General features: G+C 35.1%; 1 protein-coding gene across 25 annotated transcripts in view; it reads right to left on the reverse strand.

Moving 5' to 3' along the window:
• The window catches only part of AHI1 (Abelson helper integration site 1), a 227,087-nt gene that overhangs the window by 56,846 nt on the left and 142,931 nt on the right, over window positions 1-27,310 (reverse strand). For all 25 annotated transcript variants that reach the window (XR_013416991.1, XR_013416992.1, XR_013416990.1 and 22 more), the window contains one exon: window positions 20,650-20,705. Coding sequence is in view for 16 of the 25 variants with exons in the window: in XM_078001209.1 (XP_077857335.1) it covers window positions 20,650-20,705 (56 nt within the window). In the remaining 9 variants the exon portion in view is untranslated. The remainder of the gene's footprint in view (window positions 1-20,649; window positions 20,706-27,310) is intronic.

The raw sequence follows: 27,310 nt of genomic DNA on the forward strand, positions 1-27,310 counted from the left end.
GAGGTTGCAGTGAGCTGAGATCACACCACTGCACTCCAGCCTGGGCGACAAGAGTGAAACTCCACCTACGGAAAAAAAAAAAAAAAAAAAAAGAGAAAAGAAACATCCATCCCTATGTTAGCATATAATTCTAATTGTGATATATAAGGAAATGTAGAAGTTGATTAGGGGACTCTAAAACTTATGAAAGAGTATTTTGAATGGCAAAATGGAAAGTAGCAAATAGAATCTTCAGAAACAAATGGAAAACTCTGAGCTTAAGGATAAATGAGTAAAGGGGAATCACTTCCAGAACACTGAGGCAGTGAAATGGGCTCCTCCACCAATGCAAGAACACTTGGATTAACAGTCAAAATCAACTTTATCAGAACTCTGAAAACTAATTAAAGGCTTGCGATAATCTCAAGAGTGTGAATTTAAGAATAACAGCCAAATATCAGCAGAAACAGCAAGCTTTGTGGAATTTTAATTTTCTCTATTTGTATTATCCCCTTGTCAACTCGGTGGTAGCCTTACAAGCCAATAATCTCACAACTATGCAGTTACTAGACAGGGCAGAATGGTTCTGGAGCACCTCCAAAGCCCAATCCCAAAGAAATATCACTTTATGACCTGTGTAGCAGCTCCCTGAAAAGCTCCATTCCCAGGGCTCATCTTTCTTTCTTTCTTTTTTTGAGATGGAGTCTCACTCTGTGGCCCAGACTGGAGTGCCATGGTGCAATATCGGCTCACTGCAACCTCCGCCTACTGGGTTCAAGTCATTCTCCTGCCTCAGCCTCCCAATTAGCTGGGATTACAGGTGCCCGCCACCATATCCCAGGACTCATCTTTTTAAGATCTGACTCACAGCATGCTGTGTGAATGATTATATCCCTAGGGCATTTGTCAAAAGCAATTAATGGTAGCTGTTTAACACTGCACCTGCCTTAGGTGGTGATATGAGTTAGGACTAGATAAATTAATCTCCAGTTTGCCACATTATATAAGTTAAAATATCCACTTGCGAAAAAGTTATGAAAGATGCAAGGAAAGAGGAAAGTATGTCTCCATATGGGAGGCAAAACAGTTAACAGAATTGCTCCTGAGAAAGCCCAGATGTTGGACTTAATAGACAAATATTTTAACTACTATTATAAGTATGTTCAAAGACCTAAAGGAAACCTTGTCTAAAGAGAAAGTACAAATGATACCTCACCAAACAAGCAAACAAACAAAAAATCAATATAGAGATATAATTTAAAAAAACAAGTGAAATTCTGCAGTTGAAAAGTACGATATTCACTAGAGGGACTCAATAGTAGATATGAACTGGCAGAAGAATCAGTAAACTTCAAGATAAGTAAATTGAGATGATTTAGTCTGAGCAACAGAAGGAAAATAGAATGAATAAAAATGAACAGAGCCTCAGAGAATTATGGGATGCTATCAAATGTACCAACATACGCATAATGGGACTCCCAGAGGAAGAGTCAGAGAAAGGGGGAAAAATGACCCCAAACTTCCCAAATTTGATGGAAAACATTAATCTGCACATTGACAAGCTAAATCAACTCCAAGTAGAATAGATTAAAAAAGATCTATATCTAGACAAATCATGGTCAAATGACTGAAGGCCAAAGATAGTATCTTTGATAGAATAAAACAAGATAGAATAAAACAACTCATCACACAGAAGTGATTCTCAATAAGATTAACAATAGATATCTCATAAAAAAATGTGAACGCCAGAAGTTAGTGGGATGATGCTTTTGATATTGTGTTGAAAGCAGACTCAACCAAGAATTCAAACTATCCTGCAAAACAATCCTTTAAAAAAAAAAAAAAAAGGGACGGTCCAGGCATGGTGGCTCACGCCTGTAATTCCAGCATTTTGGGAGGCTGAGGCGGGTGGATTATGAGGTCAGAAGTTCAAGACCAGCCTGACCAACATGGTGAAACCCTGTCTCTACTAAAAATACAAAAAAATTAGCTGGGCGTGGTGAGGCGTGCCTGTAATCTCAGCTACTCAGGAGGCTGAGGCAGGAGAATCACTTGAACCTGGGGGCAGAGGTTGCGGTAAGCTGAGATCGTGCCACTGCTCTCCAGCCTGGGCGACTGTCTCAAAAAACAAAAGAGAAAGGAAAAGCAGTGTCCTGGGTCACTGAAAAAAAAAATAAATTAAAAAAAGGTGAAATAAATACATTGCAAGATAATTGGTAACTCAAGAGAGGTTGTTGCTCGTGGATCTGCCCTTCAAGAAAAACTAATAGAAGTCCTTCAGGCTGAAATGAAAGGGCACTGACAGTAACTAAAATCCATTTAAAGAAATAACACTGATAAAGGTAACTACACAAAATATAAAAACCAGCATATATATATATGTTTTTGTTTGTAATTCTTTTCTCTCCATCTAATTTAAAAAAGCTTTGTAAAGAAATAGTTATAAAAACAAGCTGGTGGGCTTAAAATGTATAAAGACATAATTTGCATGAAAAGAACAGCACAAAGGAGGCAGAAGGGAAGCGAACTATCTTGGGGCAAAGTTTGTATATACTATTGAAATTCACTTGGTATTAATCCAAACCAGATTGTTGTGAGATGTTAATTGTAATTCTAAGGGTAAACACTGAAAAAACTCAAGAAAATATGCTAAAGGGAAAAGAAAATTAAAATTACATAGTAAAAAATGCTAATTTAACCCCCCAAAGTGACTAATCGTGGAACAAAGGAAAAACAACAATAATAATACATCAGACATATAAAACTCCAAAACCAAATTGTAGACATCATCCTATCTTATCAGTAATTTCATTAAGTGTAAACAGATTAAACACTCCAAATAAAAAGCAGAGATTATCCAAATGAATAAAATAAATAATCCAATTACAAGCTATGTACAAGAAGAACACTTCAGATTTAAGGACACAAGACTGCTGAAAAAATGGAAGCAAATGGAAATCAAAAGAGAACTGGAGTGTCTAATCTAATATCAGGCAAAATAGACTTTAAGAGAAAAACTCACTAGAGACAAAGAAGGACATTTTATAAAAATAAAAGGGTCAACCAATCAGGAAGACTTAAAAAGTATACACATGTAAGTACTTGATACAGTCTCAAAGATCAACATAAAAATAGAAGATTTAATCAATGCTGTAAACAACTAGACCTAATAGATGTCTATAGGATGCTTCACTTAACAAAAGCAGAATACATGTTCTTCTCGAGTGTACTAGAACATTCTCTAGGAGACAATATGTTAGGCCCAAAAATAAAACTTATTTAAATAAATAAATTTTAAAAACCTGAGAGCATAGAAACTATGTTCTCCAACCATGATAAACTGAAAATCATTCACAGAAAATTTCGCAATGTGTGGAAGGAACATAAACAACATACTCCAAATAACCATTGGGTCCAAAAATAAAACCTCAGGGAAATTACAAGAGAATAAATGAAAAGAAAAACACATATACCAATATATATGGGGTATAGAAAAAGCAGTAATCTGATGAAATTTTATAGCTGTAAATGTTTTTATTAAGAGAAAAAAGATATCAAGTGAATGTTTTTACTCCATACCTTAAAAATTGTTAAATAAAAATTAAACCCAAAGGAAGCAGAGGGGAAAAAAATTAGAGTGGAAATAAATAAAACAACAAATAGAAAAAGAGTAGAGAAAATTAGTGAAATAAAAATTGGTTCTTTGAAAGATCAAGAAAATAGACAAAACTTCAAATAGACTGACCAGGGTAGAAAAAAACAAAAGGTAAGATCCAAATTAATAAAATCAGGAATGAAAGAGGGAGTATCACTAACTAGTTTAGGAAAATAAAATGGATTATAAGGAAGTGAACTATCAATTGTATATCAACAAATTAAATAGCTTATATGAAAGGGACAAAATCCTAGAAAGATGCAACTTAAAACTGACTGAAGAAGATAGAAAATGTGAATAGGCCAATAAAGAGATTAAATCAGTAATCAAAAAACTGCCCAGAATGCATCGTTGGTGAATTGTACCAAATGTTTAAAGAAATGCCAATCTTTCACAAACTTTCCTAAATTAAGAGACAAATGAACATTTTCTAATTCATTCCATCAGTCTTACCATGATCCCAAAACAGACAAGAAAATTACAGATCAATGTCCCTTATGAATACTGATGCAAAACTCTCAACAGTATACCAATAAACAGAATCAACAACATATGAAAAAGATTATATTATACATCATAACAAGTGGGATTTGTCACGGGAATGACAGGTTGGCTTAACATATGAAAATCTATCAATGTAATAGACCATATTAATAGCATTAAAGGTAAGATCCACAGAATAAACTCAGTAGATTGGAAAAGCATTCAACAACATTTTCTAATAAAAACACTCAACAAAGTAAGAATGCAAGGAAATGTCCTCAACCTGATAAAGTCTATATATAGCCTTTCTAGGCTATATATAGGCTACACACACACACACACACACACACACACACACACACACACACAGAAGCATAGCTAATTTCATAATTAATGGTGAAAGACTGAAAGTTTACCTTCTAAGATTAGGAAAAAGACAGGGACATTCATTCACACCACTTCAACATTGTACTGGAGGTTCTAACTGGAAAAATTAGGCAAGAAAAAAAAAAAAAAAGGCACCCAGATCGGAAAGGAGAAGTAAAACTATCTCTATTAGCAGAGTATGCAGATAATCTCAAAGAATTGACACCCCCAACAAGAAAATCTAAAACAAACAAACAAAAAAAACCTGTTAGAATATACAAATTCAAAAAGGTCACAGGATACATGACCAATATACAAAAAAACCACTTATCTTTCTATACCCAAGCGATAAACACCTTTACCAGAGTAATGAACAATCTGAATATAAAACCAATTCCATTTGCAATGGCATACAAATAAATTTAACAACAACAACAAAAAAACGCTAAGAGTTATACACTGAAAACCACAAAACACCACTCAAAAAATTTAAACAGGCCTAAATAAATGGACCCATGCTAAAAGACTGGGAAGACAACGTTTTCACAATTTGATCTGTGAATTCAATGCAATTCCCGTAACAAATATTGCAAGAGCTGACAAAGTGATCATAAGATTCCTACAGAAATGCAAGGGATCTAGAATAGCCAAAACAATCTCAAAAAAGAACAAGGTTGAAGGCCACACCCTGATTTTAAAACTTCTACAGAGGTACAGTAATTAAAACAGTGTAATGCTGACCATAAGAATAGGCGTGTGTATGGATCAATGCAAAAAAATTCAGACTCTAGATATAAACTCTTACATTTTTGGTCAACTGATTTTCAGCAAGGGTGCCAAGACAATTAAAAGGAAAAAAAAAAAAAAAAAAAAAACACCCAAAACCAAAAAACAAACAACCCCCCAGGCTGACTTTTTTCAAAAATAGCTAAATGCAAAAGAATAAAGTTGGATCCTTAACTTACACTGTCTACAAAGTAAAGTCAAACTGGATTATAGCCCTTAAAGGTAACAGCTAAATATATAAAACCCTCATAAGAAAATCTAGAGAGTCAATCTTCAGATCAGGCAATGGTTTCTTAGACATAATATCATAGGTACAAGTGACAAAATAAAAAAGTAAACTAAACTTTATCAAAATCTAAAACATTTTGTGTGTCAAAGGATATGATCAAGAAAGAGAAAAGACGACCTATAGAATGGAAGAAAATATTTGCAAATCATATACAGTTAACCTTCGGTACCCTTAGAGGACTGGTTCCAGGATCCCCCTTGGATAACAAAATCTATGGATGTTCAAGTCCCTTATATAAAATAGCATTTGCATACAACTTACACAATCCTCCCATACACTTTAATCTCTAGTTTATAATACCTAATACAATGTAAATGCTATATAAATAGTTGTTATACTATTTTTTGTTTACATTATTTTTATTTTCATATTGTTATTTTTTTTCAAATATTTTCCATTTGTAGTTGGTTGAATCTGTGAATGCAGAACCTACAGACACAGAGAGCTGAATGTATCTAAGAAGAGACTTGTATCCAGACTATACAAATAACTCTTACAAGTCAATAACAGGTTAACTTAATTAGATACAAATAATATGAATGTATTTACATTAAAAATTTATATATATTTTATAAAATTTTACAATTTTTATGTACTATATAGGTATATTTACATACTATATGCCTGGTACATATTAAGTACTCAAGAGTTAGGTATAATTATTATTAAATTCCTAAATTATTTGAATATTAACAAGGAATGATATTTTCTGTAGAATGCCTACAACTCCCTCCCTCCCTCCCTTCCTTTCTTCCTTCCTTCTTCCCTCTCTCTCTCTTCTTTCTTTCCCTTCCTTTCCTTTTTCCTTTCCTTTCCTTTCTCTCTCTCTTCTCTCTCTCTCTTTCTTTTTTAGAATTAGAGGAGAATCCATAAAGTGAAAGCAAGTTTATTAGGAAAGTAAAGGAATACAGAATGGCTACTCCATAGGCAGAGCAAGCCTACTTCAACTCCATTTCTGAAAACCAAAAATTATTTCTCAGTTCGGTAAAATAAGCTCTGACACACTCACACACACACACACACACACACACACACACAGTGTAAAAATCTAGTATACATAATTATATAACAAAACATAATTATAATCTCCCGAATTAGAAAATGAGTAAAGAATCTGAATTAGACATTTCTCCAAAGAGAATATACAAATGTTATTTCAGAAGATGCTCACATTATTGTCATTGGGAAATGCAAATGAAAATCATGAGGCGTCACTTCCCATCCACTAGGATAGCTATAATAAAGAATCAGTTTTACTGATTAGGATGTGGAGAAATTGCAACACTCATTCATGTCTGGTGTGATTGTAAAGTGGTTCAGTTGCTTTGGAAAACATTTTGACAGTTCCTCAAAAGGTTAAACAGAGTCACCATATGATGCAGCAATTCTATTTCTAAATATATACCCAAGAGAATGGAAAACTTATGTCCATGCAAAAACCTGTACATGAATGCTCACAGAGTAATATTCATGGTAGCTAAAAATGGAAGCAATCAAAATGTCCATCAGTGAATTAATGGATAAAAAATGTGGCATATCCATATACTTGATATTATTTTTGGTCCTCAAAAGGAATGAAATTCTGATACATGGCACAACATGGATGAACCTTGAAAACATTATGGTAAGTGAAAAAAGCCAGACACAAAAGGCTACACAGTGCGTTTATATAAAATATCCAGAATAGGCAAACCCATAGAGACGGAAAGTTGATTAATAGTTGTTAGAAGTGAAGAAATGGAAGGGATCATTTTTAATGAGTATGAGATTTCTTTTGGGGGCCAACGAATGTTTCAAAATCAGACAGAGGTGGTGGCTGCAAAACTCTAAAAATATATTAAAACCACTGAACAGTACACTTTAAAAGGGTGCATTTTACGCCATGTGAATTATATACAAATCAAGCTGTTACAAAAAAAGAACATCATGGAAATGATTGTTAAAGGAAGTGTAGCTGCTTATGACGAAGAAAGCAACAGTGCAAACAAAAATACAGATAAGGAGACCATATTTCTCCACATCAGAGAAGACAACCTTGATCCTGGCCATGGAAATAGACAAAAGAGGTTAGACTGTGGAAATATAATCAAAGGAGAAAGCAACATATGTGGGACATAAGAGAACTAGCTAAGCTTAACATATTACACTAAGGTATTGTTCGTAAGACCAAACAGCTGGTAGTACCAATGACAGAAAACTAAAGTGGAAAGGCCCAGTGAAGGTCCTGGGGAAGACAGGAGTTTTACTGAGCGGTGCTTATTTTTATTTTTATTTTATTTTTATTTATTTATTTATTTATTTTTGAGACGGAGTCTTGCTTTGTTGCCCAGGCTGGAGTGCAGTGGCGCGATCTCGGCTCACTGCAAGCTCCGCCTCCCGGGTTCACGCCATTCTCCTGCCTCAGCCTCCCGAGTAGCTGGGGCTACAGGTACCCGTCACCATGCCTGGCTAATTATTTTTATTTTTATTTTTAGTAGAGATGGGGGTCTCACTGTATTAGCCAGGCTGGTCTCGATCTCCTGACCTCGTGATCCACCCACCTCGGCATCCCAAAGTGCTTGGGATTACAGGCATGAGCCATTGCGCCCAGCCGAGCTGTGCTTATTTTTAGGTTCTTTAAATTACCAAGTGGTAACAGTCTAAGTATGGATTATAAAGATCTTTTTTCTAGTAAACGAGAAAGAAAAGAAGAATTAGGATTAGAATATCAGCTGGACAGTCATTCATGCTTGAACATTAGCTGAAACTTAAGTGTGTACAGTGAGCTTACCAAGTAGGTCTCAAGGAAGAGAGGAAACAGCCCCATCACCTCAGTCTTGGGTGATACAAATAATCACCTTCTCATTCCTTCACTCCTTTCCTTCAAGCAGCTGTCTGTGGCATGTGGGTAGCATAGTTTGAAGTGTAGCAGGTGTTTGTAATTTCCTTTCTCAAGGTCACAGGTGACTCTGCCAGTGCACTACAAAAACCACAGCTTCTGGGCCCCTTTCTTCCCACCAAACCCCAAGATCCCCTTCTCACATCCAGATTACTCTGTTACTTACACATCTTTAACCCACTCCACAGCTATTAGAACTGAAGTGCCCCTCTTCCCAGGAAACGGACTAAGATTCTATCCACTAGCCTCAGATCGTTATCTGTTTGAAACTTCTTTGTGGGTTGATGGAATGTTTTCCAAGAAATGTTTTAGAAATTGGCTTTCTTAGATAACTTCCATGGTGGATTTATTAAGAAGGAGGAAATCAAGGTCATCATGCTCTTTTTAGCTGTCATTCTGTTCAGCCTTTCCAGTGGTGCCTGTTGTCTCCAACCTCATTGTCACACTCCCTGCCTAATCCTATTGAAAGTTACAGTTACGTTACAAAGATCAGATGAGATAATATACAGTATGTAGCAGGGCTTTTAAAAATATACATTGTTTCATACATGCTAACTGCTGTTAATACTACCTAAACTGCTCTCAATTTTCACAAAATTTGCCTTGTGTCACTGAATGACATTAGAGTTTAATGGTTTATTCACATAAACTGACTCTGCTTTTAGAGTTAATATTTTTGGCTCATTTATCATAATGAATTAACACATTAAATCTAAATGATTCTAGAAGACGCTTAAAGATCTTTTGTCTGTTTTCTCATTGGCAAAAGGTGATGATGATAATAATTTATCTCACAGAATTATTATGACATTCAAGTGAGATCATCTACTTTGCACAATATATAGTAGGTGCCCAATAAATATAATCCAATTCCTGAAGTTCTTCAAATTATCACAGAGGAAAGGTGTTTTGTAGTAAAATATTTCTGTAGAACACTCACAGCTATAAATGTGATCATATTTTCTAAATCAAATGCAGATCCACTAACTGGAATTCCTCTGCTGAAAACCAGGATTTATTTTCAGATTTGGTAAAATAAGCTCTGAATCCAAAAAGTGCTCCCAGAGAAGTCTGCATGTGTTGCCATAAGATAGTACCAGCCAGAGATAAGCTGACAAGAAAACTTTATGAAGTTTGATTTCAAATACAGAATAAAAAGGGTTTTTTCCCCCTTCTAGGGATTTATCTTACTTAATCTTTATGCATCTAGCTAATCTGTGACCCAATTATGTAGTTATACCAAGGGTGTCTGTGTTAGTGACTGCTGTGAGGCTATCTCTGTCAAAGACCAATCTCACTGCTGGGGACACTGAGATGACAGGATAGAGTATCAGAAGAAGATGAAACTTGGTGAACTTACATGTTTATCATGGCAAAAAAACAATCTATGGAACATTAGTAGTGGCAGATGGTAGATGTCCATCTAGGCAGGAAAACCAGGGTACTAGTAGTTTGATAACCTTTGATTAAATTTCTCCCCAAATAGAAAGTAATGCTCCATAACCATGTGTGTTAAATTTTTTCTTTTCCAAATAATTGTTTCTTTCATTTCATGGCCTGTTAACTGAAGGTTTGCTTGCTGCTAGTGATTATATTACTGCTTCCTTAGAGTGGTCAAATTTTATTTTCCTTTTGGGAAAGGGAAATTTTAAGTAACCACTATATCTTATTTTAAAAGCATGCAGTAAATGCTTTGTTAAAGTACAATACAATACTGAAATTACTATTAAGTAATAACACTCCCCAGGTAAAATTACTTAAAAATAAAAACTTAAATTGCCTACAGGAAAAAAAAATGCTGCCATTTTGATTTTGTGCACTGTTTAATATTTTTCTAATGTTTTTGAATAAAGAAAACTTAGATGAGGCATTATAAAACTTGTCAATGTTACAAAGTTTGGAAGAGAGCTATTACCATAGTTGAGAAAATCAAGATTCAAAAGAATATTGACAAGCAGGTTAGTGAGTCAAAAATGAATCTATGAAATTCAGTAAAAATAAATGGACAACTTTGCAGTTAGGGTTAAATAGTAATAGCTAATGGCCGAGAAATTACTGTGTATTAGACACAGTATTTAGTACTTGAAACAACAGAATAATATTAAGGCAGACACTATTCTCATCTTCTTTCCAGATATAAGGATAGTATGAGGCACAAATATATAAATAACGAGAAGATCTGTCTTGACGGCCTATCTTTAAAACATCAAGGAGTTATGGTAGGTCACAATTCAACAACAAACAAAATATCCAGATAATAGAAACCAATAATACCACTACATTTTTTGTATTATAAATGGAACATTAAGTCTAGTTCTAAATGCCACTTTTCTGAAGAACATAAATAAATTGGAAAGGAATCAATACTAAGAGAAGTTAAAAAAAAAAAAAAAAAAAAGGAAGGACATAGCCTAAAAAAGAGAAGAACAAGATGAAACATCAGTCCTCAAACATCTTAAGAGCTATATTTACATAAGAGGAAACTTATTTGTACTACAACGATCTAAATGCAGAGCAAAGCTAATATACTAATTATCTGTAGCAAAGAACAAAACTTGAGTAATTAATGAACACAGTGTTCTTAACATAGAACTAGTTTTTATCTTTTCCCCGAAAAGAATGTATCCACAAGTAAGGGTACACTTTCTTTAGTAACTACTGATACTCTTTTCATATGCTGAACTTAAATGACTAAAAACATACTAGAAATGTCTCAATACTCTTATCACAATATTCCAATATTAGTAGGTAACACAGTCTCTGAAAAACTCTTGATGGAAATCTCAATAACTTCAGAGGCTTTTATGTAACATGTTAAGAGAAAATAACTTCTTGGCTCTATATTTACTACGTGTGTGATCCTAGGGAAGCCTCTCTTCACTTTTCAGTGCCTCAGTTTCAAATTTATAAAATGGAAATAATAATATCTACCAAATAGAATTATGCAGAATAAAAGTAGGCATAGATATCAGAACTATATACTGGTAACACAGTAAGTGTTCAATACATGTAAGCCTTTATTATATCATTAATGTTCACAACAAAGCACTACTAAGTTTAGTAATTTAATATTTATATGTTGCCCAGGCTGCAATACAGTGGTGTGACTGTAGTTCACTGCAGTCTTGAACTCCTGGGCTCAAGTGATCCTTCTGCTTCAGCCTCCACAGAGGCTGGGACAACAGGTGCATGACACTGCACCTGACTAATTAAAAAAAAAATGTTTTTAAGAGACGGGTTCCTGCTGTGTTGTCCAGGCCAGTCTTGAACTCTTGGCCTCAAGCGATCCTCCCACCTTGGGAGTGCTGGTATTACAGGTATGCGCCACTGCACCTGCCCCTTTTCTTATCTTAGAAAAAATAGTGAGATTTCATGAAATGAAGAAAACAGATTATTGGGTGTTCATTCAGTAGAACACTAGGCAGCCTGACCAGTGTCCTCCCTCTTTCACACTATATACTACATGTGTTCTCCAACCCATCCGCTGGCTAAATTGCACAGATATTTGGATCCCACATCCCACTGCTTAGCATTGTTTATCAAGCACTGATTTTATGAAGGTGGAGACTGGGCCCTATAGTGAAGAGACTTAGATTCTGATCTACCAACAACAACTAACCTATGCCCACTTATTAAGCAGCATGAAGTTTTCAACAAAAATGGTGGTGGCGTTAACTGCCACATTATAATATAGGGAAGTGAATTCTAACTGAATCCTAAGAATAAATAAAATGATAAGTGAGCATTCAAAGGATGACCACTAGAGATGTGCTTCATTTTTCTGCTCTAATATATTGTCTTTGAGCAATACGAGCAGTTGAAAAAGACTCACAGAACTTCAGACCCAAAAGTTGACTTTAAGATCAATTTTTTCAACTCTCCTCATTTTAGCAATTAGAAAAGTAAGTCCCTTGGTAAGACACCTTGCACAATTGACCTACTCTACTCCTTTGTCAAATGCTAAAACTCAGTTTGCATCTTTCTCCTGCCTCATTCATACTGCTGGATCTTTCCTTCTATCTGATAAATATTTATTTTGAACGGAATACTGTTGTATAATTACCCAAACTGTACTTTTCACTTTCACAGAACATGGAAAAAGAAATATTTATTTCACATTCTATATAGGTTTATCTCATGGCAGTTCTTTTGGCAAAATGTTTTCTTTTCTGAAATGAGTCAGTAACATATCCACAGGGCTAAATTAATTGCTATTCTATTTTCCATCTCCTCTCATGATGAGCCTCTTGAATTGCTTCTGATTCACCATGCCTCCTAGTGTGACCATCCAGCTTCCTTTCTGGGCCCTGCTCTCATTCTCCCAGAGATAGCATAAAAACACCCTCCATTTCCATACTTGCATTGGTTTCCGAGATGCTACGTTATCCCTGATCTCCTGCCTCCTTTTCTACATTTTGTCTTCTTTGAGGGCTCTTCTTCCAACTTTTAAAATATGGACACACATCCAGGCTGGCCCTCTGTTCTTATTTATTTTTATAGTTTCATCACATATATATTCATTCATTTAAGCAGTATCCACTGAAGGCCTATAAGCAGTGGTGAGTAAGATGGACATGGTCCATGCTATCATGGAACATACATCCAACTGAGGAAGACCAGATAAGAAAATAAATAAAAAAATTCCAAATTGGGATAACTGCTGAGAAAAAAAAAGGTGTAATAATAAAGACTAATGGGGGTGAAGGAAGGTCTTTTGAAAAGTTAACATTTACCTGGGATCTCAAGAAAAAGCCTATTATGCAAAAGCTTGTGTATAGTCAGGGGCAGAGAGACCAAATATTCGAAGGTCTATGGGTGAGTGGGAGAAAGGTTACTTATGCTCAAGAAACTCAGAACAGAGTAACATAGGATGATGCTGAAGAGATAGGCAGAGAGCAGATCATGCAAGGTCCTATAGGCCCTGGGAAAGGGTTTGGGTTTTATCCTAAACATAAGGAGAAGTTACTGAGGGTGTTAAGCAGGAGGTTATCCCATTCTGATTTACATTTGTAAAAGATCACTTAGGCTATCATCACTTACAGAACTGATGAATAAGGTGATCAGATATTTAGGGTTGCCCCAGATAGTCCCAGTTCATGCCTATTGTCCTGGCGTAACTGAACTTCTGCACTGATTCCAGGGAAGAGTCACAATATGCAATAAATAAATACACACATAAATAAAACAACAACAAAAAAAATAACAGAAAAAAAGAAGAAAGAAAATTGACTAAGACACAAGCCAGCTGTGGGAGGCAACATTCACCAGGTTTCCTTGTTCCTGATCTCCTTGACCTAACTGGGACCCTTGGGTCCTCCCTTTGATTCTTGACCTAGTTTTACTTCTCAAGCTTGAAATATATTCTTGTCCTTAATATCTGGCTATCTCCTGTAATTAAATAATATTCAGCAGCTGGTATACAGAAATATATCGAGGTCCCATTTGCATAAACTCATTTATTTCTCATAACATTCCACGAGGTAGGTATTATCCCCATTTACAGATGAGCAAACTGAAGCACAAAGAGGTAAAGAAACGTGACTAAAGACAAACACAGCCAAAGAATCAGGACTCGACACCAAGTAATTTGGTTCTGGAATCAGTGTTCTTTACTTTGAACATTGCTTCTGTATGTGAGAAACCATAGGCATATTTAGGAACTGCAAATAACTCAGTGGCCAGAGTGAGTACTGGGACAAACTGGAGATAAGTTTAGAAAAGTAGCCGAAGGGTTTCAAATGACATACGAAACAATTAAGTTTTCATCTGGCAGGTGATGAGGTACACCACAGGATCTTAAATACATGATCATATTTGTGGTTTGGATAAACAGCTCTGTGGAAGAGATTTCGGAGGTGGGTAGGAGGAGAATCGTTCCTGACTCAGCTGTTTCTAAAGACTCTGGACCTACGCCACCTTCTCGGATGGGGCCTTTGGATGCCTATTGTGAAGAACCTGCACGCAATTATATGTGACTTCCCATAACCTATGCCCGGGCCTTCCAACAATGGGATCTCCTTTTTGAACTACAAGTTTTCCTTTGAGTCCCTTTCATCAGCTCTCATCTCCAAGTCTTTTTTATAAGCATACCTCTATTTCCATTTCCAGATTGATCCCGATAGTCCCCTTGTTCAAATCCTTATCACCACAAATGTAGATTTCTGTAGCTTCACAGCTCAGTTACCTTCTTCCTATCGCCACCACCTGCAATTCCATGAGCTGCTTTTATTTAATCCTTTTAAAACATTACTCCCTTGATCATATTATTCTCATGATCAAATGCCTTACTACTGCTTATACAGATAGTCTTAACTGTTAACCTAACATTCAATGATCTTTATAAATTATGCCCAAATCACATTTTATAATCTTCCACTATCTCATCTACACTGCTGCAGTCAAATTTTCTACCCATCTATAAACTCTGTGTACACAGTGTGCCCTTCTATGATCTTTGGTCACACTGTTACTCTGGTCTAGCAAATCCTATTGTTTTAAAAATCTCATCCTTTCAAGATCTGGTTTAGCACTTTCCAACTCTAAACAGCCTTCCTAAACCACTTCAGTCCTGGGAATTCCTACAGCACTCAAAACCTTACACCATATTCCTATACTTGGGCACAAACTGCCTCAGTAACATGACATCCCTTTCATTATTGCTCTGAATTTTTTATACATTTCATATATTAGGGTTTAGTTGTTTACAGATCACTTTTCTAATGACATCAAGAACTAAAGACACATTATCTATCTATCTATCTATCTATCTATCTATCTATCTATCTATCTCTCTATCGATATGATATCTAAACACCTGTAAAACCATGTTTTATGCTTTTTTTTTTTTTTTTTTTGGTATTTCTACTTTTCCCATAGTACTTCCATACCTCTCCAGTGCTTGGTATGGTACTACTATCCTATGTATATTGTATATCTAATGTTTCCTGATAATTTAGAAAATTCAATTTATGCTGCTGTTATATCTTCCAGTAATATAAAATTTTCAGAATTTTAAGAGTTTTTCAGGTAGAGAAATTTAGCAAAACTGAAAAAGAAATGGAGGGAAAAAAGTCTAAGAAAAACATAAATCCAGCAGGGTACGCTAATGGGAAAAAAAATCAACATAAGTTTCATAATTTATAATGTCTGGAGAAATAAACTGATGTGTATATACTTAAAAATGTTATATTATGGAAGACTACAAGTGGTTGTTAAAGAGAACATATTTTGCATTTATATTTGAATTTCAATAGAACTGCTTTGAATTGCTACTTTATTGATAAGTGAAAACAAGTTCTTTTATGACAAGTTATAAAAGCTTATAGTTTATTAGTTCCCTCTCCACCCTGCAATTACCTACAGGAAGAGATTGGCCATGGGTTCTACTTTATGAGTTTTATAGGGGCCCATTCACCCCAGTTTACATACTATGAATTCTTGGAAAATGCAATAAATTGTAGAAAATAAAGTGCTTCCTTTGAATAAAGGACATTTCACTTGAACTCATACATGTATCTACATATAAGCTGTCCCAATTATTATGTTAAAATATGAAACAGCCATATTTTACATGAATATATGTATAAAGTATACAAAAGTATAATAGTGCAATAGGTGGCACTCTTGTGAATCTACAGAATGGGCTAAACAAGGATAACAATCCAACAACAGTCACAACTCAACAGTTGTTGAGTAAGTACAGATATTATATAATCCAAGAGATTCAGGATAAAATTTAATTTATATGATTCAGATCAATACATTTATGAGTAAGTTTAGTGTTAATGGCAAACAACATTACAAACATCTCAGAAATATTTCAGAATAACAAAATAAGTCTAACGCATATTAAAGTTTACTACTGATGAAAAATCATGTGACAAAAATTCATTCAGCCCTTGGAAAACTTTGAAGAAGGGTAACTGTAGAAGGAATAAATTAATAGCTTTTAAAATTGGTCTTATAAATATGAAGAATAATGAATCAACATTTAAATTTCCGATCAGGTTAGGATGCTTTAAATTCTAATAATTAAAAGAATACTTAAGACAAAGACACGTGGCAAGTGTTTCATAGTTGGTATAATCCTGATGAGACAGTCTGGATTTTATTTCAACCTGTTGTGATAGATGTGTAGGCCTCTGTGAAAATGCAAGCTGTAATTTTATATACTGCCCAAAATCCATTTGCTAAAAGAAGCTTTGTTCTCTCTACCAGGGGTTACAGGGTCATCGAATAAAAACTGAAAATATTAATATTAGTATTACAACTTTGGAATGTAGGAGTTGTACAAAAATTTAAGTTATTCATTCGAATAGGCCATATTGACGTCATTTGAATTTTATCATATTAGTTTTCACTGGAAGAGATTCAAAAACAATACTCCTCAAGACATTAGAAATTATATATTCAGTATGGCTTATTATGTTTCAATGTATTTTACATGTATATTAATTCTGCCAGAAAATGTGAAAAGCTATGGGATTTGCCACGCGTATGACTGTACACTGAAAGGTAGATATGTTTTAACTATGTTCCTGGGGGAATACTTCCTTATGCTAGTAGCCATTTCCCTTTGGTTTGCAAATAAGTCCTTCATATAAAGTAAATACAGGACTCACACTTGTGCTGACTTAACAATTAACTAACTTTTACACCTGCCTTTTAGGGTTCAGACAATAACCTCTGATTAATCTGAGGCTGATATTATCCTTAACTTACTATAAGCGATAAGCAGGTGCAGAGGGACTAATTCTTAAAGTGGCACGATGTAAATCTTTTCGTATAATCTAACATCATGATTATCTCATGTCTTATTTACTTTTTCTATTATCAATAGTACAGTGTCTGAATGAATATCATTCAGGACAAAAATCAGTGAAAAGAAAGTCACACATTTAACCATCAAAACTGACCTAGGACATCAGGTATAAAGAAAATAAAACAATATCTATAATATACGAGCAGGCTACATAGGTTCCTTACACAAGAGAATGACTAGCAGTCTGATGTCCAATGTCTCTTCTGCAATACCAAATGCCAGAATGCAAAGATAATCAATTTCCACAATATTTTGAGGAGAAAAGGTTATGTTCAAGTAATTAAAAATCCTGGCAAGCTGTCTAATAGTAAAGGCAACTGACAAGTATTTAAAAATATGTAGACTCGGATAATTCACTTCCCATTTTCTAATTCTTGAAGAACAACTAGAAAATGTACTCTGAGGTATAAACAAAATTAAGAGCTCAGCATGCCAAAAAAAAAAAAATTAAGTGATTACAGACAGGTAAAATAGAGGTTTGATTCTTTTTCCTGGAGGGGGTGTCATGTCATGTCATGTGGAGATTTTTTTTTCACTTTCTATTAAAGGTATCTCAAAAAGACAAATATGGTACTATTTGTAAGAAAGAAAGAAAGAAAAAAAAACCCAAACAAAAAAAATCAAAGTTCATGTAGTAAATCAAAAACAAAAAGGAAACAAGTAAATTAAAAAGAGAGTGAGAGGCGACATGGAACAAAGGGACAGAGGTGGCTTTGTTCTCAGGCTGATCTTTATTTACTGAAGGGACACTGGATTATATTATAGCACTATAGAATCAAACTCAAGTTTGATTGACCATAACCATATATTTACTGTAAACTTCATTCAGAATTCCAACTTGGAATGTTAAGAAACATACCGGCGGGGCGCGGTGGCCCACACCTGTAATCCTAGCACTTTGAGAGGCCGAGGCGGGCGGATCACGAGGTCAGGAGTTTGAGACCAGCCTGACCAACATAGTGAAACCCCGTCTCTACTAAAAATACAAAAATTAGCTGGGCGTGGTAGCGCACACCTGTAATACCAGCTACCTAGGAGGCTGAGGCAGGAGAACTGCTTGAACTTGGGAGGAGGAGATTGCAGTGAGCCAAGATTGAGCCACGGCACTCCAGCCTGGGTGACAGAGCGAGACTGTCTCAAAAAGAGAAAAACAAAAAACAACAACAAAAAAAACATCTTTCCTTTGAAAAGAGGTCTGATAAATTCTCATTTGCTCATTTCCCTCACCCATTTAATGGCTGCAACTAGCATATAGCACTCTCCTAGAACTGCCATTCATGGCAGTACTTGGAGCAAGCAGGATGTGGGTGTGAAAATGGGTAAAGAAGTAAGCTGGGAATCGAGGGTTAAGTCTGGGGTCGAGAAGTCACTCGGGGTCCCAGCCTCAGCTATTCTAAAATCCTGGCTCACTCCCTTTCTGTTTTTTTCTCAGGCTCTAACAGATACTTAAATCACAGTATCTCTTCTTTTTGAGTCAGCAGAATACAAAGTTTGGGGCTACAAATATCCTACTTTGATACATATTTAGACAGACTCCTTTTTTTCCTCCCTATCCTAATCATTTTCTTCTCCTAAGCCCTTTAAAGAAAATAAGAGAATATAGGTTCAAGGATGGAAATTAGGTAAAATTACATTTCTGTGAAAATCAGACTTTACCTGTTCTGGTCTGGGACCAGAGAGCATTGGGTAATAATAATGAACAGACTTATGATTCCATTTAGAGGTGATGGAGAAAGGGCAAAGATTAAGTGTTGGCAAGCCGGGGGGCTGTCACGGAGAGAGGTAGTAACATCCTTAGTTTGTAGCAGAGACACAGAAGGAGAAGAGCAGCCAATCCTTCTTCAAAAAAATACATCAAAAAGGACTGAGTATATTATTCAAATATATTAAAATAATAAATTTTTCTTAATTGCCATCTTTAATTTTTTAATACTAAAGAATAAAATTTATAATCATGTTATGGCTACTCTTTTAGCATATTTACTAAAGGATAACTGAAACATACATACTACAGTCAAGTACTTTTTAATGAGTATGCTAATTCCTCATGTACTGGTCTTTTCTGGAGTCCCACATATTAAGTTATCAAACATGTTAAATCAATCATAGGGATTTACTACAAATAGAAAATAGAGTCAATTTGCTACTGAGGCATATATTAATCATCAACACAATTCAAATACTTTAATATTATCTTTATTTATTTATTTTGGAGATGGCGTCTTGCTCTGGTGCCAGGCTGGAGTGCAGTGGTGCAATCTCTGCTCACAGCAACCTCCACCTCCTGGGTTCAAGCGATTCCCCTGCCTCAGCCTCCTGAGTAGCTGGGACTACAGGCATGCACCACCACGCCCAGCTAATTTTTTGTATTTTAGTAGAGACAGGGTTTCACCATGTTGGCCAGGATGGTCTCGATCTCCTGACCTTGTGATCTGCCCGCCTTGGCTTCCCAAAGTGCTGGGATTACAGGCATGAGCCACCACGTCCGGCCATCTTTATTTTCTTAATTGGTACAGTTTAAATATCCCTAATCCAAAAACCTGAAATACGAAATCCTCCAAAATCTGAAACTTTATGAACATTGACATGACTTTCAAAGAAAACGTTCATTGGGACATTTTGGATTTCTAATTTTTGGCTCAGGGATGCAGGAAGTGTAACACAAATGTTCCAAAACTTGAAAAAGACCAAAATCCAAAACACTTCTGGTCCCAAGCATTTTGGATAAGGGATACTCAACCTATATCACCAAATCTTTCTCACAGCAGGAAATGGAGAATCACAGGAAGTACGCGGAAGACTTATGAATACAAAGGATAAGAAGCAAGAGTAGGACTAGGGAATGTACAGTGTACTCCATATCACCTTATGAGTCTTTTAATTGCAAACTAGCAACTAATATATGTTTCACACAAATATTATATTTAGAGACTAAAAGGGAAATCTAATTCTCTTCCTTTTATTAATAAAACTTTTTAAATATAGTGAATAGATGCTATAATTGTTAAATGCCTTTTGTTGAGAAGAGGGATAAAAGATAAGACTTCAGTTCTATAATAATAAAGCAAAGTAACCTATAAGAGAAATGAAGCATAATGGCCTTTTTTCACTATTATAAAACATTCACTTTAAATAATGATGCTGATGCTGGTGCACAAAATAACATTCATTTTTAGAACGGTAAAAATCAATTCGTACAAATATTTACATTACATTATCAAAACTATAAATTATCTCTAAGTTAACAACATTAATATAAACCAATCTTGCAGGGATATAACTTTCGGCAAAAGGGAGGTTGTAAGAGCTTTCTACAATGCCACTGTAACTATAACCAGTATAATTTTGTAGTTTCTTAACACTTTTAACAATGCAGCAATAGACTGTCTTACCGTTGGTGCTGTATCTACCTGATGGTTACAAGGCTTTCTTCCTATGCTGATAATCCCTGTGGAAAGAAAACAATGTGAATATTTGGTTATTAAGCCTGTCCATTTCATGTTGAAAATATTTATGCCATTTTAGTGGAAAAACATTTATTATGACTCACACAGCTTCCAAGAAAAAAGTCTCACTCGGAAGGCAGGATCCTTTAAAGATGTATCATGAATTCTTTGGTCAGAAACAGTTGGTGAGTTTAGCTAAACTGACTCAAGGTTAGCTAAGTCTTTTTTCCCATTCAAGTGATGCCTAGCAATAGTGCAAGATGCGTCCATATCCTGCTCTCAGCTCAAAAATCACACCATTATCTGGGCTCTGCTGCTTTTCTTCTATGAAAGTTTTATTTCTGATTCAAGGATATGAAGTTTTCAAAAAGAAGTGTCACAAGGGCTATGAAGTGAATCACCACTGTCTTATTTTCTCAAAAGAATAAATAAATCCATCTGAATTTCTCTTTGATCATCTGACTTCCTACTATGACATATTCTATTTATTCAATCACCATGAGTATCTGAAGAAAAATGTTCCCCTGATTCCCTCCTTTAAAACGGTAACACAGACGGCTAACCTCGAGAAATATTCTTTTATCATTTGTGGATTTATCTTTTTGTTCTCAATGTTCTCTACTGCATTTCTTTGTAATAAACAGCCTTTCAGGACGTGACATAGGACATCTCATCTGTAAAGACACTGGTTCAAAGTCTAACTCAAGTTAAAAATGAACACAAGTGTGGGTCTTGTTTAATTCCTAATTTTTGTCTACCAGCAAACTAACCTATAATTTAGGATATTGAACACAGTTTGTTCAAATAATGCTAAAGGTTGTCATATGCAGGACTAGAGGCAAGAACTACAATGTCTGTTAATAGCAATTAGTAAAATTCCTAGTTTAAATATTAGTTCTTCTTCTAAAAGCATATGACTCATTTTTCTTAAAGTATGGTAAAGAATTAAGTGAGATCAACACAAACAATCACTTTCTATCGCTTTGTAAGAGTATTTTCAAAATGAATCATGAAACATGATTAAAGTAAGTTTTTGTTTCATTAAATTTTTTTAACATTTATTGTTAGCCAGTGAAGTATAAAGCACTATACTACCTTCATTCAATTGACTAATATTTTTGAGTGGTTATTCTTGGCACCCAGTGATAAAAGATGAATATATTACAGTTTCTGACTACAAGAGTCTAGTAAAATATGGATATCCTTTTTTTGAAGAACTACCACAGAGCAAATTAACAGAGTTTCATCTTAAGTGTAATAAAATCTTTAAGGTAATTTTGATGGAAAGACACTCTTCTTCATAGAGTAACACCAGTTTTGGGTAAATTTTTTTTTTCAAAGGGTACAACACGCAGGCAAATACTCAAGTAATGTAGATTCCTATTGTAAGATTTTAACAATACAGAAGCATACAGAGAATAAATTGAGAAATCCCAACTTTGTCAGCCCCTACAGTCTCACAATCCTAGCTGCAACCACTGAGAACTGTGTGGCATGGCAACTGGCTTTCAAATGAGAGTGGTCATGCCAGAGTTCAGCAATTAACAACATCTCACACATGTCTTCTCGCTACTGTAATCTGACAGCTATAAAATTGACCTAGGCTGATTACCGATTTTTAAACTCTTATCTAAATAGAAAGTAATTTCAATTGGAGAAAAGGAACTTTAAAATAATAAAAACCAAAGTAAACCAGGAAAAAATCTATACACATAGTTTATACGATAACAAGAAAAAAAAAAAACAAAAAAACTCTACAGATTTTAGAGTTTCAATTTTAGGATAAGAATGTTTTGAAAATTAGAATTTCAAAAAGTGGATTATAAAGTTATAATCTTAGTTTTAAATTTAGATTACATATATAAATAATATCATTTGGAGATACAATTATGCATGTTTGTTCAAGCTTGCAGTAAAAAATAAATAGAAAGGAATAAACTTTAGAAAAAATGTATCAAAATAACTTCCTATTTTAGGTAAATTTTACTTAAAAACCTATCTGTATCTCATTTCACTTTTATTAAGGTATAACAATAATTGAAAGCTTATAATAAATAGTTTGCTATAATGGATAGTATTATATCTCTACTTAACTAGGCCATGGTACCCAGATACTTGATCAAACATTATTCTAGATATTTCTTTGAAGGTCTTGGATGGAATTAACATTTAAATCAACAGGCTTTGAGTAAAGCATACTGCCCTCCATAATGTACGTGGGCCTCATTCAATCAGATGAAGGCCTTAAGAAAATGACAACTCACCTGACAGCGAGGGGATTCTGCCAACAGGCTGCCCTCAGACTGGAACTGCAACTCTTTCCTAGTCTCCCTCCTGTTGGCCTAGCCTGCAGATTTTGGTCTTGCCAGCCCCCACAATGTTTGAGCCAATCCCTTAAAGTAAACCTTTCTCTCTCTATGGACTTCCCACTGGTTCTGTTTCTCTGGAGAACACTAATAATACACTTACTTTCTGGTAAATCTGTAATAAATAAAAATACTATTGTTTATACTCTAAATTATACATGTTATGTTCATTCAACATAATTGTAAAGGAATATAGTTAAAATGTTGATGTTATTATGAAATATTTTAAAATCTGCATATGTCCTAATGAACTCAGGAATATAGAATATAGGTAGAATAAATCGACCTATCAACAAATAAAAATGAAAAAAATTAGAAAGGCAGTCTGTCAGCAGAATAAAGAATCAATCTATCAATAAACATTACTGCTAGGTTGTCCAGTCTAACAATCTCTGCCTTTCAATGATTTGACTATTTACATTTAATGCAATTACTCATACGGCTTTGCTGAAGTTTAGCATTTTGCTATCTTACTGCATTTCTTTTTGTTCCTTTCTTCCTCTTTTTCTATATTCTTTTGGAATAGTCAAATAGTTTTACTCTTCCATTTTATGTCCTCTGATGGCTTTTTAGCTACATCTCTTCATATTTTTTAATGGCTAATATAGCGATTACAATATACAACTTTACTATACTTTGAATTAGGATTTTTTCTACTTCAAGAATAATATAAGCAACTTAAAAGTGTTAACCCCATTTATCCAACCACCGTTCAGGCTTTTGCTGCCTTGTATTTAACTTCTATATGTTATAAACACCATAATACACTTTCAGTATTGTTGTTTTAGACCGATATATTTATCTTTATTCCTTCTTACAGATCCAGGCTTTCACATGAGATCCTTAACCCCCTGTTATTTTTTAGTGTAAGTCTGCTGGTGACTATGTTTTGTTTTTTCCTGAAAAATCTTTAGTAGGGATTAATTTACAAAGAATGTTTTCCTGGGTATTGAAATCTAGGTTAATAGCCATTTGCTTTTAGAAAATGATTTCATTCCATTACTTCTTATGAGAAGGAAGGCATCATTCTTACTATGATTTCCCTGAACCTAACACATTTTTTTCCCCCTCTGGTTGCTTTTGTACTTTTCTTTTTAGTTTAATCAGGAGGTACCTAGGTATGGTTTCTTTCATACACACACACACGTGTATATGTATACTCTAAAGGAATATAAATTTTTCATTTTCTTCAGTTTAATTAGGAGGTATCTATGGTTTCATTTATATATATGTATATGTGTATGTGTGTATCCTTCTTGGATTTTACTAAGCTTTCAAATTTTATTTTTTTAAATTTTATTTTTTATTTCAATAGGTCTTTGAGGAACAAGTGGTGTTTGGTTACACGGATAAGTTCTTTAGTGGTGATTTCTGAAATTTTGTGCATCTGTCACCCAAGCAGTGTACACTGTACCCAATGTGTACTCTTCTATCCCTCATCCCTGTCCCACCCTTTGCCCCAAGTTCCCAAAGTCCTTAGAATAAGAGTCTCCAATTCTATCCAGGTTGCTGTGAATGCCATTATTCCATTCCTTTTTATGACCAAGTAGTATTCCATGGTGTGTGTGTGTAGGTGTGAGTGTGTGTGTATATATATGTATAAAGAAAATGTGGTGTATATACATATACTTGTTGATTGACGGGCATTTGGGATGGTTCCATATTTTTGCAACTGCAAATTGTGATGCTATAAACGTGTGTGTAAGTATCTTTTTTGTATAATGACTTTTTTTTTTTTTTTTTTTTTTCTGGGTAGACGGTAGTGGGATTGCTGGACCAAAAACGCTACTTTTATTAGGTTGGTGCAAAAGTAATTGTGGATTTTGCTGATTGAAACTAATGGCAAAAACTGCAGTAACTTTTTCACCAACCTAATAGTTCTTCAACGAATCTCCACACTGTTTTCCACAGTGATTGTTCATGTTCACGTTCCCACCAGCAATGCAGGAGTGTTCCCTTTTTACCACATTTACACCAACATCTATTATTTTTGATTATGGCCATTCTTGCAGAAGTAAGGGGGCATCACATTGCAGTTTTGATTTGCAGTTCCCAGCACTTTGGGAGGCCGAGATGGGCGGATCACGAGGTCAGGAGATCGAGACCATCCTGGCTGACACGGTGAAACCCCGTCTCTACTAAAAAATACAAAAAACTAGCCGGGCGAGGTGGTGGGCGCCTGTAGTCCCAGCTACTCGGGAGGCTGAGGCAGGAGAATGGCGTGAACCCAGGAGGCGGAGCTTACAGTGAGCCGAGATCTGGCCACTGCACTCCAGCCTGGGCGGCAGAGCGAGACTCCGTCTCAAAAAAAAAAAAAAAAAAAGAAAAAAAAAGAAAAGATTTGCAGTTCCCTGATCATTAGTGATGTTGAGCATTTTTTCATATGCTTGTTGGCCTTTTGTATATCTTCTTTTGACAACTGTCAATTGTCTATGCATGTCCTTAGCCCACTTTCTGATGGGATTGTTTTTTTCTTGCTGATTTGAGTTCCTTGTAGATTTTGGATAGTAGTTCTTTGTCAGATGCATACTTTGAGAAGATTTTCTCCCACTCTGTGGGTTCTCTGTTTACTCTGCTGATTCTTTTGCTATGCAGAAGCCTTTCAGTTTAACTAAGTCCCATCTATTTATCTTTGTTTTTGTTGCAATTGCTTTTGGGTTCTTGGTCATAAAGTCTTTGCCTAAGCCAGTGTCTAGTAGGGGTTTTCCAATATTATCTTCCAGAATTTTTATGACTCTGGGTCTTAGATTTAAGTCTTTCATCCACCTTGAGTTGATTTTTGCATAAAGTGAGAGATGAGGATCCAGTTTCATTCTTCTACATGTGGCTTGCCAATTATCCCAGCACCATTTGTCAAATAGGGTGTCCTTTCCTCACTTTTATGTTTTGTTTGCTTTGTCAAAGATCAGTTGGCTGTTAAGTATTTGGGTTTATTTCTGGGTTCTCTATTCTGTTTCATTGGTCTAGTGTCAGTATTATGCTGTTTTGGTGACTACAGCCTTATGATACAGTTTGAAGTTGGGTAATGTGATGCCTCCACATTTGTTCTTTTTGCTTAATCTTGCTTTGGCTACATGGGCTCTTTTTTGGTTTCATATGAATTTTAGGATTGTATTCTAGTTCTGTGAAGAATGATGGTGGTATTTTGATGCAAATTGCATTGAATTTTTTATTGCTTTTGGCAGTTATGGTCATTTTTGCAATATTGATTTCACCCATCTATGAGCATCGGATGTGTTTCCATTTTTTTGGTGTCATCTGTGATTTCTTTCAGCAGTTTTGTACTTTTCCTTGTAGAGATCTTTCACCTCCTTGGTTAGGTACATTCCTAAGTATTTTATTTTATTTTTTTGCAGCTACTGTAAAGGAGGTTGAGTTCTTGGTTTGATTCTCAGCTTGCTCACTGTTGGTGTTTAGCAGTGCTACCGATTTGTGTACATTGATTTTTGTATCCAGAAACTCTACTGAATTAATTTATCAGATCTAGCAGCTTTCTGGATAAGTCTTTAGGGTTTTCTATGTATACAATCATATCATTGGCAAACAGTGACAGTTTGACTTCTTTACTGATTTGAATGTCTTTTATTTCTTTCCCTTGTCTGATTGCTATGGCTAGGACTTCCAGTATTATGTTGAACAGAAGTGGTGAAAGTGGGCATCCTTGCCTTGTTCCAGTTCTCAGGGGGAGTACTTTCAACTTTTCCTTGTTCAGTATAATGTTGACTGTGGGTTTGTCACCGATAGCTCTTATTATCTTAAGGTAGACTGTGGGTTTGTCACCGATAGCTCTTATTATCTTAAGGTATGTCCCTTCTACATCAATTTTGCTGAGGGTTTTAATCATAAAGGACACTGGATTTTGTCAAATGCTTTTTTCTATTGAGATGACAATATTACTTTTATTTTTAATTCTGTTTAAGTTGTATATCACACTTATTGACTTGCATATGTTAAACTATCCCTGCTTGATCATGGTATATTATCTTTTTGATATGCTACTAGATTTGGTTAGCCAGTATTTTGTTGAGGATTTTTGCATCTATATTCATCAGGGATACTGGTATGCGGTTTTCTTTTTTTTTTTGTTATATCCTTTCCTGGCTTTGGTATTACGGTAACACGGGCTTCACAGAATGATTTAGGAAAGATTCCCTTGCTCTCTATCTTTTGGAATAGTGTCAAGAGGATTGGTAACAACTCTTCTTTGAATGTCTGATAGAATTCAGCTGTGAATCCATCTG

The sequence above is a fragment of the Macaca mulatta genome, chromosome 4, assembly GCF_049350105.2.
Source record: "Macaca mulatta isolate MMU2019108-1 chromosome 4, T2T-MMU8v2.0, whole genome shotgun sequence".
NCBI classification, from domain to species: domain Eukaryota; kingdom Metazoa; phylum Chordata; class Mammalia; order Primates; family Cercopithecidae; genus Macaca; species Macaca mulatta.